Source organism: Diadema antillarum, unplaced genomic scaffold (genome assembly GCF_040938485.1).
Source record: "Diadema antillarum isolate AM-2024a unplaced genomic scaffold, OU_Dant_1.0 seq00000570_RagTag, whole genome shotgun sequence".
Taxonomy (NCBI): Eukaryota; Metazoa; Echinodermata; class Echinoidea; order Diadematoida; family Diadematidae; genus Diadema; species Diadema antillarum.
In genome coordinates this window covers 57,812-75,775 of record NW_027271508.1, presented here as the reverse complement: position 1 = coordinate 75,775, position 17,964 = coordinate 57,812, and the positions used below count along the sequence as shown (strand labels likewise).

General features: G+C 40.3%; 1 protein-coding gene across 2 annotated transcripts in view; it reads right to left on the bottom strand.

The window, feature by feature from the left end:
• LOC139735332 (uncharacterized) overlaps window positions 1-17,547 on the bottom strand; it is a 29,458-nt gene extending 11,911 nt beyond the window's left edge. The window contains exons 1-4 of one of the 2 annotated variants that reach the window (XM_071646078.1): window positions 17,473-17,547; window positions 12,267-12,468; window positions 8,606-8,721; window positions 7,825-7,894 (exon numbers count right to left, since the gene is read on the bottom strand). In XM_071646078.1, the coding sequence (XP_071502179.1) occupies window positions 7,825-7,894; window positions 8,606-8,721; window positions 12,267-12,425 (345 nt within the window). In that variant the 5' untranslated portion in view covers window positions 12,426-12,468; window positions 17,473-17,547. The remainder of the gene's footprint in view (window positions 1-7,824; window positions 7,895-8,605; window positions 8,722-12,266; window positions 12,469-17,472) is intronic. The other variant, XM_071646079.1, reaches the window with a different exon arrangement.
• Window positions 17,548-17,964: the final 417 nt, after the last annotated feature.

The window sequence follows — 17,964 nt, the reverse complement described above, 5'->3', positions numbered from 1 at the left end:
ACTGTCGAAACATTCGTGTTCATGTATAACAACGTTGTTATTTTATTCTTCAGCAAATAAAAAAAAAAAACCGCCTTTTTATTGACAGTTGCCTATATAAAATGTGTACATAATATGCCATTTGCACTTTAACAAAATACAAGAAATCAATAATTTTAATCAAATAAAACAAAACGGAACATAGAAAGTACAAAGTAAAACAAATAAACAGTGACTTTAAACCTGTCAGTCACATGCTGGTGGAACGAACTCTGTGCACGTTCGCATGTATAGATGGAACGTGTGAAAGCAATTGACTCACAAATTCGCAAAATAGAAAGTACATTTTACATAAGCACATACATAGAAAGTACAAAGTAAAACAAATAAACAGTGACTTTGACAGTACATAAGAACATCCAACTAGAACATAGAAAGTACAAAGTATAAAACAAATAAACAGTGACTTTGAACCTGTCAGTCACAGGCAGTGGAACGAACTCTGTGCACGTTCGCATGTATAGGTGGAACGTGTGAAGGCAATTGACTCACACATTCGCAAAATCAAAAAGATATAACCTTAGATTTTCCATACAATATACATAGCAAAGCTTGATATTTTCTGCAAAACTTTGCGAACTAATACACCGTATGTCCAGCTTAACAGAAATCTACGAAAGTAACATAAGGATGTAGATGAAACGGGTGAAGGCGATCGACTCAAAATCGCAAAATCGCAAAAAAAAAAAATGTACTGGTAAATTTTGTACTTTTTGTGGAAGGCTTTATGCAAGTGTAAACAATCTTGATACTAATGATAGGGGGTGTCACACGGTGGAACTTCGGGCTCATTGCACTAATACAGTGTTTTACTTGCGTCTCAGGTTGCGATTCTGAGTGTCGATAGCCTTCACGCATCTTTTCCACACGTCCTCCTCTGTTTCGCCGGCTGTCGGACAGATGGCGAAGACGGCTGCCTTGATCGCGTTGATGCGCTCCCTGTCCATAGCGGGGTTCTTTCTCCCAGAGACGTTACTCCCCACACGCTCCTCGTCGAGAAACAGCATGTTCGTTAGTCGTCTGGCCACATCTCTGTGGCAGGGAGCGAATGGCAGCATGCTGTCCACGACGTGCTGTTGAACTTTCAACACTCGCTCTCCTGCCACAGTGACGTGCTCCAGACGACTTCCGATCTCTGCTCTCGACTTCGCTCTCTTCATCTTGTTCTCCCTCCTCTTCAGTTCCGTCTCTTTCCATGCACGAAGCTCTCTCACTTCTCGCTCGAGCGCATCGAGTCGCGCAAGAACTGTTACCATGTCAGGGGTCGGTGGAGTCGGCGGGGCTGGTGGGGTCGGTGGGGCTGGTGGTGTCGGCGGGGCTGGTGGGGTCGGTGGTGCTGGAGTGGCAGGCGCTAGTTGAGGAGGGAGTGGGGCCAGACGAGGAGGAGTCGATGGGGCTGGTGGGGTCGGTGGGGCTGGTGGTGTCGGCGGGGCTGGTGGGGTCGATGGAGCTGGAGTGGCGGACGCTAGTTGAGGAGGGAGTGGGGCCAGAGGAGGAGTCGATGGGGCTGGTGGGGTCGGTGGGGCTGGTGGTGTCGGCGGGGCTGGTGGGGTCGATGGGGCTGGAGTGGCGGACGCTAGTTGAGGAGGGAGTGGGGCCAGAGGAGGAGGAGTCGCGGTAGCTGGTGGCAGAGCGGATGCCGCTGGTGGAGGGAGAGAAGACCGAAGGTCCCGAAGACTTTGCCTTGCCTTCTCCATCACATCGTCTAGAGATGATGGGAGTGCGTACGTGATTGGGCCTTCAGCGGTTCCTTGAAGAAGCGGCCGCTCCGCGCCGATCATTGATGCTTTCTGTTGATGATACAAAGGAGAAAACAAACAAACAAGCATAAGCGGTTAGTTAATAACTTATACTCAGTGCGTCAATCCCCACCGAAAGTGCGAATGTATATACAAGCAGATCAAAATGCGGTTGCGATAAGCTCACTCGCGCCGTTGGCTTTGGTGAGCTACATAAAATCGTTATCAGCTGCAAATTAGATAAGTTGTTTTTTCTTATTCATTAAGGACAAATTCGCAAACATTGCATAATATACTGTTATGAATACTATCACATTTCTTTGTAGAAGTTTTGAAGCCCCTGCCAGGCCTTGTAAAAAATACAAACAAAAAGAAAGAGTAACAGCATTTTTCGTTGATTTTGAATGAAGTTGTATAAATTAGCAAAATTAATTTCAAAATTGAAATTGAAATTCTTGTAGCTATTTGGATGAAACTTACATGACCAACTAATGTCAATTTTTTTTTTTCATTCATTCATTTTTTCTTGCAGGTACACAAGCCCAGGACGAAAGCAGAACTTGTTGCAGGGATTAAGCTGTTCTGGAGCGAGCGAATGACGCCGGAGAAGTGCTGCACATACATCAGGAACCTCGGCAAAGCTTTGCCCAAGGTCATCGAGTGCGAGGGGAGAGCAACAGGATTCTAGACGACGGAACGAGACTGAAGATTGTTACATGCACATTTACTGTCTTCCAACGCTATTCTGTAATCGAAATGCGAATGTATTTTCTGATCTTCATGATCAAGTTTACTATTCATTATTCCTCTTCATTTCACGAACTGCAAAGTTTATAGCGTTCAACAGCATTTCACGTACAATAGTCCAATTACTTTATTTGTATTCTTCTTATGTTACTTGTAAATATGTATATTCATATTACATTGTTGTCGATCTTATACTTGCAAAATTTACTTTATGTTACAAAAATTAAATGAGAATGATATTCGACAACTTAGCAAAAGCGTATTTCTTTCGCCTCAACTTTTCTTTTTCCTTCAGTTAAACGCAAACTTATTGTGAGTGTGAGTACTATGATAAATCAATGTGTAATTGTGTATGCCATTGTGTGTGTGATTGTGTGTGTGTGTGTGTGTTTGTGTGTTTGCGTGCATTGTGGATGGAGGTAGACGGGAGCAGACATCTACAAATGTATTCGATGCAAACAATGACCGATAATCAAAATCATATTAAAACACTTACAGTGACCAAAAAAAAAAATAATAATAATAAAAAGACAATACATGAAGATAATCAAAAGCACATTAAAAAATGAAACAGAAAAATATTATAACAGTGACAAGCAACATACTGAAGAGAATAAAGTATTAACTACAGGCATGCAAGGTGGATGGAGTTACACGGACCAGGCATATTTTAGTATTGTTTTCGATAAACAAAACATTTAATCATAATCAACACAAATGATTAGAAAACGAAAACGTTTACAGTGAAAAAAAAAATCCAAATTGAGATACTAAAAAAGCGAAAGCATTGATTACAGTGGCAAGAAACATACTGAAGAGAAAGATAGAATGACAATTATCATTATATGACATTCTATTATGGGTTGGAACAAAAGGGTTTACGACTTAAAAATCTTAATCTGTGCAAAGTTGTGAATGGGAGTTAAGAGATTAATTAGCGATGTTTACACATAAAACTGGAGGACGCGGCGAACTCATTGTATATAGACGTATGTTTCTTTGTTATTGTTTTCTTTGGGGAGGGGAGGTTATGAAAATATTAATGTGTTACCGCTTGTTTGGTGTTTGACAAAAGTAATTACGTCAGCTCGACAGTAAAAAATGGAAGAAAGAAACTGATCTTGATGCGTCTGTTTTTTATCATTTTACTTATTTTCTTTTACGTGTGACTGTATATCTGTCAACACATTTTTTTTTTGCTGACTAAATGATGGAAGGATAATAGGCCTATGTGTAGAAAACAGTAAAAGTTGTTTACGAAAAAAAAAAAGAAGTATCCATCATTAATCCTGCACAAAAATGGACCTTTACTACAAAACAGAAGCAAATATTGGGGTTGCAGTTCTTTTATGTGTATACACAATGAAAAAAAAATGAAATCAAATATAAATACTACAATGTAGTACTAGTACAAATTATTTGTACACGTACTATGAAATCAAACATGTTTCCACAGTGCCATGAGTATCTTTTTAGGTAGAATGAACACTTTCTATAAAGAAGTCCATTATATTAATACATGATTGTACACTTTTTCTAACGCTATTATCATTCAGTTATCATTATTAGAACTATATGTATTATATTACAAGAAACAAATCTACGTAGACTTCAACTTCCTTCTCATTTTCTTTTCTTCCTCTTTCTCTCTCCCTCCTTCTAATAGCCTTACCTTTTTCTTCCACTTTTCCTTCAACCTCATTATATTCCCTTCAAAACTATTCAAATTAAATTATCAAATCATGACAACTTAAATACTTGCCACAATTTTAAAGACAGGATGTCTAAATCCTGGAATGAACAATTTGTATCAATATTTTAAATAGTGATAATCATGGTAGTGTCAATGAAAACGGAAAAAATACGAAAAAGAAAGTAGGGGCTACACGCATTGCACGAGTTGTGTTCAATATTGTTAGTACCGGTGAGCGGCTAATTAGCGACTATCAGAATCGATTAAATCGTCGACATCGTTCTCTGCCATTTCAATGCACGACAGTATTTATGAATGAGTATAGAAGCTACACTATAGTGATAGTATTTTAGTATTTACTACACATGTAATGTAGTACGTGTATGTTCACGACCGACGTACTTCTCATTAAAACTCCGATTTCACATTTTCTTCCCTTTTGGGCTTTCTAATTCCATGAAAACTCTCTGATATGGTTCAATTTAGCATCTTCAACAGCTGCACAGACAAACGGCGAAGCGAACGGTAAGTGTGCATTACTACATGAAGTCAGCTGTGCTTTGAATGAAAACGATAGTGCAATTTCGATCAGCGCATTTTCTTGCCCATGGTGGCAGCCGGGGCCAATGCGAACGGAACATACAAGTACATGGACCGTATTTGCATTACGAACTTGTCCTGAACAAGTTGGTGTGGTACTCGGCACAGCGTGGAGCGAGCGTGTTTTACGGTGAACCGTTCACTTCGTGTTCCATGATATGCGCGGTGCACACAGTCGTGCATGCTGCTGCATGCTGCATGACAAATGTGTGCGTTGTGTGTGTTGACGGCACTTGCACGGAAGTCGTGACAATCACGGCCCCAACCAAGCAAGGGAGGTGGGCATGGGGGAACTATGTGCGCGTGCACGCTGCATGCGTGAGTGCTCCCGTCGCTCGCGCGCGCACAGACATTGGCATACTGTCCATTTACACGTTTACACGTTTCAATACTTCGGAGACTTCGATTGTTTCCGAAGAGTGGCATCTCCGATTTACACGTTTCATTGGGTCATGGCCGGGTAACCGCGCTTGCGTGTAGATTCTATTCTACACGTTTCAGAAGCCGGATATGCGTGAATACAACCCAAACAGGTAAACGTGTAAACACTCGGGGCTGAGCGGTACTGTACCTATGAGACTTTTGATCCATACACATCTCGCAGAGGGTGCGCCCGCTGCGGATTTTCCCCGACGCGAAAAAAATACATTTAGCTAAAAAATCGTGTATTTACCCAAAATTTTCCAATGTAAGCATGTTCATATTTTTGATGGAAACGATGGCTATACTAATCAGCTACCAGAACATATCATTGGCAGTTGCTTGGTGTAACACATTACGGTACAACAAGAACATAAATGATCAATGCTTTTCTTGCTCTTCTTAGTCGCCGATCGGTGACCATGGCACGTCAGGACTAAGGTCGCCGTTTGGCGACCATGGCACGTTAAGAGTTAATGAACAATACTAGAGATACTGCCATGTGAATTGTGAAATCTAAGTTTCATATCATAGCTTGATTGTAGTGATTGCCCTCTCTATGTTATCATGTGACACTTCTCAATCTTCCATGTCTTGCAAGCCCATAATTTCCTTGACTTGATCCCTGTAACTACGCTGCTTCTTCTCTCCAAGGATCTACATGTACAACTACAACTTTTTCCCCTTTGACATCTTCTTATGCTTCATCTTCCATTCCACACAGTCAACTTGTGTCATGCCTTTTCTCCACTTTATATCATGTGCCCTTTGACATATCATACCATAGGGATCATATGTTAACCCATTCACTACAGGAACCTGGCAGCCTGTGTATTAAGTGTATGGGGATTTTAGAATTCAGCATGAAACGTGTTAAATGCTACTAATTCCTTCATACTCTACAACAATTCGACCCGACTCTCATGCTTCCTATGTCTGGCCAACAGTTGAGCTCAAAATCTTAGTGCTCAAGTGCTGCCCCCCCCCCCCCATGTCTGTTACATAATGTACAGTAAACATCTTTCATCCCTTCAATCAGTATAATCATTGTTTGTGTAAATGTAACCTTCATTTACATGATCTATGATGCATTTTCTCTTATCTTGAACAGATGAAAGATATTTGTCTAATCAGTTTCATCAGTTTAAGTTGATGTCTGTTGTGTGTGTGTGTACTTTTTTTTTTATAACTAGTTTCAGAGAACAGCAAAGTAACCAAAACCCTGGGACCAAGAAATATTCTTCTGATTACTAACCAGCAGAGTACACACATGTCATTATCACAAATGTTGAGTTTCAATAACTTGTTGTCTTTGAGATATTGCTATCGATCATAGAGTTACTATCATGACACACTTGGTTTGGGCAAAGTTGGGGTCAAGTCAGGTGCAAGTCCATCCCCCCAAAAAAAAAGAAAGAAAGAAAGAAAGAAAGAAAGAAAGAAAGCGTATTTCTACATTTCTGTAACTACTCAAGTCTAGAATGGATAACACACACACACACACAAATCAGTCTGGAGGGGATAATCAGTAAAAACACCAGCAGGATTTAACAAGGATGAACTTTTGACACTGCTATTTAATTTGTGGGAGTCATGCTGTAGGAGGGGCAATAGGGAATTACTGCCACCTGATGAGAGTCATTATCTGAAAGCCTTCATCTCCTATGATAAGACTCTGACCTATATGGCAGTCATAAAAAGTGTTTGTGAAGATGTGTCCCAGAGCTTGTGACCTTAATAATTGTTCTCTGAAGTCAATTGTTCTTTCAATACCAGTACAATTTTCATCACGAGATCTAGTCTTGTTGTTTTCAATTGTCTAGCACAACAGGCAAGAATTACAAATATATATGCACATACAAACACACACACACACACACATGCACACACATACCTAAACATAAAGTGAACCCATCAATAACCATTGTATCAACTTCTTGAGACTCATTTTCCTTGAAGATCAGAATATGCATCACATACATTATTGTGCAAGACAACTGGGTCCTGTTGCATAAAAGTTGAGATCAAGCATAAGTCACTACAAATATTCAATGCTGATTGGCTGATAACTGACTTGAGTTTGACTTTCTGACTTATGTTTGATAGCGTCTCTTTATGCAACAAGACCGTGGAGAAGTCTAAAGATGCTTTCATCTCACTACATAACACAATGCAAGTCTACATGTGAATATGTAACCCCCAAATACTAGATAAAGTCACCAGAAACTAATTTTGTAACATACGGATTTGAGAAAATAAGCTCTTAGAAGTTTTAATGTTATAAAATATTAAATGAGATTATGCATTTAGATATGAAAACAAAGTGCACATCTCAAAATACCATAGGAGGATGGTTATCAAAATAAGGTACTCAAGACATCTAATCTTAGGCTTTTGAACAAAAGGAGAGTTCTTTTACATGTATTTCAAACAGATTTCCTATTAAATTAAAGTAAGATGGCTACGGGTCATAAATGGATGAACTCCCAACATCATAATCACCATACCTTCATCTCAATAAGTATCGACAGAAATATGTGCTTTGTATAAAAAAAAATACTAAAATTAATACAAGCTGGCTTTTACCTTATTGAATGCTGAGGGGGCATAGTTGAACCCTTCTTTCAGATCTTTGAATGGCCTGTCTGGATTCAAACTGGTAAAAAAGAAAACAAAACAAACAAATTTGTGATTTAAAATTGCTTGCCAGGAATCATATAACACATTGGAGGAACGGAATGCACACTTACAACCAGATTCCTGGAACACAGCTGTCCCAACTCCACCCCCTCTGAAATTTCCCAGCATATCCACATTAATCTCAAGGCCACTATGTGGACCTGCGATGAGGTGAAGTTCTGGGCCACGTTTTATGAATAGTTATTATTGGATTATATAGTTGATTTCTATCAGAAGTGTATGGCAGCCTGTCTGGTAAGGAAATTTATAATTGATTATGTCTTTTGATAAAACGGGGCCTTGGACTGGGAATCTTGATGCTTCCAAATGGGAACTAGAGAAGCCATTCAAATCAGGGCCTATCACCCTTCTCAACAAAGATGAGGGGCACTACAAACTTCTGAAAGCCTTTGACCCTCCTATCAATCAATGATCATGGTTTACACAGGTCACTCTGCTGATGAAGGCTGTAGCACTGACAGCTGAAAATTCTGGAGGTACATTGTTAATAGTGTGTATTGAGATCAAAAGTTTATCACCAATTTTACAATAAAATCCCAATGCAAATGTGAGCTTAGAACTACTCTACAACTACTGCAAGGCTGACAAATTGCATCATCATCTATGTTAAAAGAGGTTTCTTCTCAGTTCTTCGCTCAAAGCAGAAGCCAACACATGAAAGTCTTACCCTTCCCTCTCCATTTGAAAGTAGCCATGATTCTCATCATCAGGCTTGGCATATTGGAGCTTCTCCTTGACAGTCAAGACAAAGAATTTTTTGGAGTAGCTGAAGGCATCCTTGATCTGATTGGTAGAGATGGAAGACAAAGATGTTGTGACTGTTCATTGTGGAATATTAACACCAGTAACAGATTGGTTCCTTCTGTACAGGGCCACAGTGACAGTAATCATATTCTGCTTTTCTTGAGTAAAAAAACAAAAATAAAAAAGCACAGCAACAGTGTGACTGAAGAGCACTCTCAATGGCAGATGTCTGGAAACTATACGTGACCCTGCACCACAAAACCAACAAAAAGACACCATAATGCCTCAATAGATTTTTAGTTAAGGGCAGATTCTGAAAGAGCAGACTTTAATCTTTAAAATGATGTATAACTCAATTCCATTGGACTCTCCTAATCTATGTAAATATAAACAACAAACACACACACACTCTGGAAAAAATGTGTTCTGCGAAACAGGTTCTAATGTATAGGATCTATTCACGCACTTAATCATACCAAAATGTGCTCGGTGCAATGAATGGGACAAAAAACAGGATGTAAAATTCCATAGCAACAACAATGAAGGGATGATCATATTATATTGAAATTAGGCATGCCAAGTACACACATTCTATTCATGACTAATGCAAACTCTCAAAGCAGTAGCATCATCCTTTCCAATTTTATCAGAGTTGAAATTGAAGAGTGTGTAAAGGGTTTTCAAGAAATGAGAAGGGGTCTTTGAGATATACAGTACCAAATCACACTATTCTACAAAGAAGTGGTCTAGAATTAACTGCCAAAAACACCATTTCCCATTCATTTTATGATCCAAAATTTAGTAATGTAGAAAAAAAAGAAGCTTTTTCAGGAAGTATATGGAGAACTCAAGACTGACCTGACCTGACTGAGTTGTTACTCACTGATAACATGTTTTATGAAACAGGACCAAGGTTGACCTATTTTACCTACAGGTATTGAGTCCTCACGTGAAATCAGGGCATGTGACTTTTTGTTGGATTTGTGATGCACGGTCACATATTGTCAATGACTAAGAGATTATATTATCCCACTTTTTCCGATGGCCTTCCTGTTGGACTGACGCATATTGCTTCGCTTAAGTATGCATATTTATCTACAACTACATTTGTAGGTCATGTTTATCTGGGTTTACTGAATGCTGCGGAAAAAGCTTGGCAAGTTAATGGGATCGTATAGTTTTGGTTGAGAGATAAATTCAGGTTTCTAACTTTTTTCGTGAGATAATGAAATATATGAAACATATGAAATATGAAAGAGCATTTAATTTCAAGAGGGATTCATCGTTTATTTGATGAAAATTGGTTTTGAAATGGCCGGGACATCCAAAACAGAGCAATCCTAATAAAAGGTGGGACCCACCTTTTATTAGGATCGCTTTGTTTTACTTTGTTTTTGGACGTTTCAGCCATTCAAAAACTCATTTTCATCTAAAACACTTTGAATTCCTCTTACAATGGTATGCTTTGTAATAACTTAGTGATCTCTTGGTATCTCGCAAAAAGTTGTAAGCCCAATCCTCATCTAGACTAATACTATACCATCCCTTTAAGCTATAGTTGTACGGTAATTGCCTGGGCACATAGAGCTCACACAATGTCTATTCAAATGTAATGATGCCAACAACCATATTAGTGATTTTGACAGAAAAGAAAGAATTATAAAATCTAATAATGTGCACCTCACCATCTCCCATATTGGTCAAAGTGTCATTATTAGTACATGGACTTTGCCTTGTCAGTGTTTATTACACTGACTATCCATATCTTGTGCCTTTTACCTGCTTTTTTTTCTTTGATTTTGTTGGGACCTTTTTCACACAATTAATTTCATTCTCATTTCATTTATTTCCAAATTCCCTTTAGAATTCAAAGAACAATGGTGAGAACATATTACAATGGCTTACAATATACAAAAAAAAAAGAACAGAAAAGAAAAGAGATACTACAAATCGAGAGAGAGAGAGAAAAAAACAAGAGACCCGCGGGTCTAGCGCTCACCTGAGTATCGCAAGTTCACCTTTCACGCAGTCACTAATCTAAATTAAAATTTGACCAGGCATTCTCAAGTAGAAGATGAAAATGTACAATAAGGGCCCAATTTTTTAAAGATTCCTTAATTTGGGGGGATTGGGGCCCCCTGGGGCCCTCTGGGTGGGGCATGGTGCCCATTTTGATAAATTGAGATCCTGACCCCCTAGGGATGCTACCTGCCAAGTTTGACAAAAATCCATCATGAGGTTTTCAGGAAGAAGATGAAAATGTACAATTCAGGCCCCCATTTGGACCCTTCCAACCACCCCCCCCCCCCCACCCAAGAGGGGCACCCCTGGATCTCCTATGAACAAACTTCAAACTACAGTCATTAATGTACTCACTCATAATATTATCTCAGCTCTATAACTTCTGATTCTAGAGAAGATTTATAAAGATTCCTTCATTTGGGGGGTTTGGGACCCCTGGGGGCCCCCTGGGTTGGGCATGGTGCCCATTTTAACAAATTGAGATCCTAACCCCCTAGGGATGCTACCTGCCAAGTTTGGTGAAAATGGGTCATGGGGTTTTCAAGAATAAGATAAAAATGTACAATTTAGGCCCCATTAGGACCCCTCCTCACCCCCTCCCCTGGGTCCCAAGGGGGGCACCCCTGATTCTGCCATGAACAAACTTGAAACTACAGTCATCAATGTACTAACTCATAGTATTAACTTAGCTCTATCACTTCTGGTTCTAGAGAAGAAGATTTTTGCGGATTCCTTAATTTTGGGGGGTTTGGGCCCCCTGGGGGCCCCCTAGGTGGGGCATGGTGCCCATTTTAACAAATTGAGTTCCTAACCCCCTAGGGATGCTACCTGCCAAGTTTGGTGAAAATGGGTCATGGGGTTCTCAAGAAGAAGATGAAAATGTACAATTTAGGCCCCATTAGAACCCTTCCCCACCCCCCTCCCCTGGGTCCCAAGGGGGGCACCCCTGATTCTGCCATGAACAAACTTGAAACTACAGTCATCAATGTACTAACTCATAGTATTAACTTAGCTCTATCACTTCTGGTTCTAGAGAAGAAGATTTTTACAGATTCCTTAATTTTGGGGGGTTTGGGCCCCCCTGGGGGCCCCCTGGGTGGGGCATGGTGCCCATTTTAATAAATTGAGTTCCTAACCCCCTAGGGATGCTACCTGCCAAGTTTGATGAAAATCGGTCTTGGGGTTTTCAAGAAGAAGATGAAAATGTAAAAAGTTTACGCACGACGCACGACGGACGACGGACGACGCACGACGGACGACGGACGACGGACGACGCACGACGCACGAAGGGCGATCGCAATAGCTCACTTGAGCCTTTGGCTCAGGTGAGCTAAAAATGGAACTCTGGGAGAGAATAATATGGAGTATCCAGCAGAGGCCATTGGCCTTTCTATGGCTGGGCTTCCATTTGAGATTTTATATACATTTTAAGATACATTTTAAAAGACAAAACAATTATTGTTTACACATGATATTAGCTGCAACTGCAGAGAGGACTGCTTTGGAAATGAACTACTTTCGTTACATCATAAGTTTTATATTCCAGACAAAAACAAAGTTACCTTCTGCTGAGAAATTCCAAAATTCTTCAGATACATGAATCCAATCGTCGTTAGGGCAGTGTGGACATCGTCCACGAGCCGCTGGATCCGCTCCGGGTCAGGAGAGTCCCGCTCCAGACTGTAGGCCGTAAAGTCAATCACTGGCACGGAATCCACCATTTTTAGTCCCTGAAGTGCGTACAGAGGTTGATTTTGTTTCTGCCTGGTGAATCACAAGATGGGAGTAAGACAGGAGTTAAAGGTACTGTTTACCATAAGGAGCAGTGATTTCAAATATGTTCAAGATATCACTTTTGATGCATCATAGGTCAGTTATCACAAAACATCCTATGTAAAAATGTCACAATAAAGCCTAAAATAAAAGGAGATGAATCACAATTTCTCCCATTAAACCATAACTGTAGATGGTTAAGTCTAGAGATATTTTTACCATAACTATTGTCCACATTTTGATATTTAACAGTACTTAACATTAATCATACTGATTCAAATTTATACACTGGTTGTTTCTATCCCTACCTCACACATTAGAACTCTTTTGAAGCACTAAAGCTGGGTTTTTGTTTTACCTGCAAATGGTAAACAATGCCTTTAGAGGTCAAATCTGGGCATCATGCAACGCATCGATAATACATTTTTGCATTAGTCATTGCAATGTTGTTTACTGTTTTCCCCCTCACATCAATTCAGGTCAATTTGCCAGTGAGCTTGTCCAGTATTTATACAGACAAAGTTTCTCACAATAACCCCCCCCCCCCAAAAAAAAAAGAAAGAAAGAAAAGAAAAGAAGATTGACAGATGTCCATGATTCATCCAGTACCTAACTTGGAAACCTTTGAACAGCCCCTCAATAATGTTATATTGTGCTGCTATTCAACTTGACAATAGTTTGGTACTTGAAAGGATGACTTACTTGTCCAGGTTCTAAACAGATCTAAAATGAGCAATTTTGTGCTTGAAAATGCAATAGAACAAATTTCACATACTCACAATGAGAATTGTAGGAAGTTTTACAGTCAGTGACTACTTACAAAAAACCCAACAACTATTCAAGTCAATCATACGAAAATATTGTTTTCACAAGAGAAATCAAATGAAATTTCCAGAGTGGCAAAACATTAACAGCACAATTCTTGGTTCTCTCATACCTCCCTGAAATGCCCAAAACTTTAATGTTAGTCAGGTATGGCTAGACCTTTCATTTTTAAAATATTTTTTCTTTGTCAAAATAACAAAGTTTCTGTGATTTTTCTTTACATAATAATAAAAAAAAAACAAAAAAAAACAGTACTCACAAGACCAAAGAATAAGGTCAGGATTGGTGGTTACCCCAAGGTTAAAGTGCATGAAACTTATCACTCATAGCTGGAACTATTGCAGGTGAATGTCACAATGTTACAATTCTGTTATATGTGTACAGACTTTATTATCTAGTGCCTAGAGGGCCTATCTCACTGGAGGAGATGTCTCTGTGACTGCCATGACTGATCAGTTGCCACAACTTATGGAACTCAAAAGAACAAAAAATGGCTTGTGCTTTCACCAAGAAGTGCCACTCCAGGCTGACACCTGAGACGTTTCCAAATAAGGTAACAAGGTATTCATCCAGAAGTTGCTACTGCTGTATATGGGACGTCGCCGCTATATCTCAGCGATGTCTTCTTAGTTGAGGAGACGTCTTTGCGACATCTCTTTGTCATTGCCGCTAAGTTGCCATGGGTCTCCGCAAGGTCATGGAGAAATCTCAGAAACATCGAAGACAAAATCAGTTTCTGCGACATGACTCAACTACGCAGACATTGTTGAGAGAGACCAGGAAAAGTCTCTGAAAAAGTTAAACATGTTTGATTCTCTTGCGACTCCCCGGATACCAGGCTAGTTTCCAGGAGACGTCATACAGACATCTCCGCACCAGTGAGACTCAAGTTTTCACCAGGTCACCACCTAGTCTCCAAGCACATAAGACTTTTGTGACAAATTTTGCTCTCTTTTTACAGTGTGATAGCTTCTTATGACTGATAATTAAACTACATCACTTGGCATTACAGTCACCTGATTCATGTTAAATTACAAGAGATCACTCATGATCCAGTTACAAGTCACAACAGGAGTGAACAGTCTACTTTGCTTGAACACTTCCTGAAAAACACAGTGAGATCTTTTCATGCTTTCACGTGTGCACTTCCCCACACATCGGATGTCCATTGTACATTGTACTTGAACTGTATCTGGGTAACATGGAAGAGTTTGCCTAAACAGAGAGGTCATGATAATGTAATTATGACAAAGACATTTGGAATTCACATCAGGGTTGCCAAATCACTGAGCATGAGGCTCATGCATTTTACCAAATCCTCACACTTTCACTAACAGACTCTCACACTGATATAGGCTATAGGCCCTAATCGCTGATGTTCATACACACAAATACACAAACAGGGGCCGTATTCTGAGGGCTTATTAAGTGTCTGATTAGCACTTAATTACCGAATTGGTATTCTGAGAGCATGATTAAATAGGGGGTATATTAACTACCAAAGTAATAAACGTTTTGGCATGAAAGACTTATGCGTTTGCGCGTATCAATGCGCGTGCACCTCTGAAAGGACTATATAATCACAGAGTTAATTACAAATCGGTATTCTGAGGGTGTAATTAAGTATGAAAGTTAATGGAAAACTTAATGATACCAAAGAGTGTCATTAACTACTCCGATACCACGCATTACAGCGTGTTTTCTCTGCCACAACGATGCTTACCGTCTTCGGTAAACCGAGGAGCGGTTGAATCTTGTTATCATGGTATCCGTATAATTCAGAGAAAAAAGATATATAACCAATCTTCAATGAATTTTGTCATTTTATGTGAGCAAAGAGGTTGGGATCTTCGCATGCGTAGGTGAGGGGTGTAATCAAATACCGGAGTGTGCGCACGGAGCACTTGGGTTGTAATTACAGGGGGCGTGGAGGAGCGCGCATTGAGGGCATATTTGCACGTGTAATGATCATTTTGGCTTCTTACAACGCGTCTGATTGGATGGAATAACAATTAGATGGGAGGAACCTAAGATGATTATAAGGGACTTAATCATACCTGAATTACGTCCTCAGAATACCGATTCTGCCCATGATTAAGGGCCTACTAACTTCTCGACTTAATTACGAAGTTAATCACATACTTAATTACGGCCTCAGAATACCACCCCAGATGTTTAAAGGTGCATGGTCCCGGTGTTTTAGTCAAATGCGTACGCGGGCGCACGGCGCAAGTTTCCTATAGAGACCTATGCTATCGACTTCTCTTGGGCGCTTACACTTTGGCCCACTTTCCCGAGTCCGAAGAAGTCCGATCCACTGTGTCAGTGGTCCGATCACAGTTCGGCTCATGATTCGGCTCAGGGGGATGACAGCTTTAGCAAATTTCTTTTGTGATGTCATAATAAGAAGCACATATGCACGCATCCTGACATTGCTACAGACTGCGTGATGCGCAGAGAAGACAACGAAGGCAACGTTACTTAGCAACACCTACGCGCTTTACCCTTGATGACAGCTCGATTTCGGCAATCTTCGTATGTACTACTATCAATGCTAACGGTGATCGGCAGTAGCATCAACAGCGCCATCTACACTACCGGGACTATGCCCCTTTAAACAAAACAAAATCTAAACCAAGAAACTCAGTGGGCCTAGTACTTGCCTCAGTATTCACTATTGCAAGTCAACTTTGAAGCATTCTTCTCTAGAGATAAGCACCTAGCTATGTCCTAAAGAGAGCATGGCAAACTTTGGGAGGGGGCTTTATGGGGGACCTTCAGGGGTATGATGTAGATTTAAAAATCATATCACACTGACAATAATACACTGTGCCTGCCAAGTTTATAGAAAAATCTGACGATTAGTTTTCAATTAAATAAAGATCAAAATGTGAAAACTAGTACCAAATTTGGTCCATGCCCCAAGGGGGCCATGCCTGGGTCTGCCCTCCGTATACAGACCGAAGTCAATGATTGCGGCTCCTGTGTGGAGCAGTCGCGCACAGATCAAACGTTACGATAAACCAAATTTCAGACAGCTTTTTTACCTTCAAACAAGTATGACATGACATGACACATTATGCAGCAATATTTGGGATAAATTTCTCACATTGTGCAATCGAAATACTCACATAACCTCGGTTATAATGCAGAAATTTGATCGATATCGCAACATCGCCGTTCGCGAGCAGTAAGTCGCCATTTTGAATCTGTAACAATTGCTAAGCCAATCACATGCGAGGTACCTGTTTTAGTAAAACAAACACGTAGAAACTACCTCGCATGTGATTGGCTTATAGATTCATAGTGTATGTTTCTGCAGTTTGAATGTGACGACGCGACAGGCTGTGTTTTACGTTGAAAATTCTACTAAAATGTTGGATTATTCATTAATCTGGTGAGTGTAACGTATTCTTAAAAAAATAATTTCACCATACAAGCTTAAATTACCTCACCCAATTTTCCATAGAGACAGTGGTTAAGAACATCCACACAGCAATGGGTACTGCAACCTTCCGTCTGTCTACGGAGGACAGCGTTAATGGCAAAATATAAAAGAGTCCTCCGGACAGACGGATCTTTCTGTCTAGGGTCTGCCATACCCAGAAACTTGAAACTGCACCCAACCTATAAACCGCACCAGCGACCCCAACCCGTACCAAGCCCCGAGTCGGTTACAGCGCCCTGCGCCGGCGGGGCGGGCTGAGGGCTTGGGGTGGGGTTACCATCTTACTAGCTCTACAATTTAGGGTTTTAACCTATATAAAAGATTTTTTATGGTATTAATATTATATAATATGACTATGCTGTAGAAGTCCCGCCTCGGCGCCTCCTGATCCTCAAAGCCTGGTATACCACATGCATAACGAAACATCTAACCGTGAAGCTCGGTGCTGTAGCACCGCGGGTGACGTGAGGCACTCAGCTCAGCCACATGTCACGCCCGTCACGCGGAGGTTGTGGGGGATTAGCAGCCAGCAACTGACGTGACCGTACTGCCGTAACGTACACAACGGCATGGTAAACATGTGGGGCTACCCTACACGGTATCGGTATCCAGGCAGGGCTAAAAAAACATAGAGGATCCCGCTGAAGATTTCAGGACTCATTTCGGTATTATCGTGAATTTGTCATGAAAGTGTTTCGCAATTAAATGCAACAAGGACTCACCAGTATTTTCACAGAAGTATACGACTAACAACGTTAGGTCTGTTCCACTTCGGCACTTCCAGTGGTGTAGACTCTGTCGGGTACAAAATTTATGAGCTTCTTGGTCATTCGCGATACGGCGACGAAACGTAAACAAATCCACGAGCGTGCGGGTATAATGTGAGTATACTTCGTACAGTAACCTACGGCATACCACGTGGGGGGGGGGGGGGGGGGGGGGGGGGGGAGAGACAGTGGGGGCTGCCGCGTTTGGCTGTCTTTGCAATAATAACAACAATAATAATAATAAAAATAATGATAATGATAATAATTATAATGATAATGATGATAATGATAATAATAATAATAATAATAATAATAATAATTATTATTATTATAATAATAACAATATGTAATAATAATAATAATTATAATAATAATCATCATCATCATCATCATCGGGGAAAATCATGGTTTATGCTCATCATACGTCTTCAATGTTTGCTGCAAAGA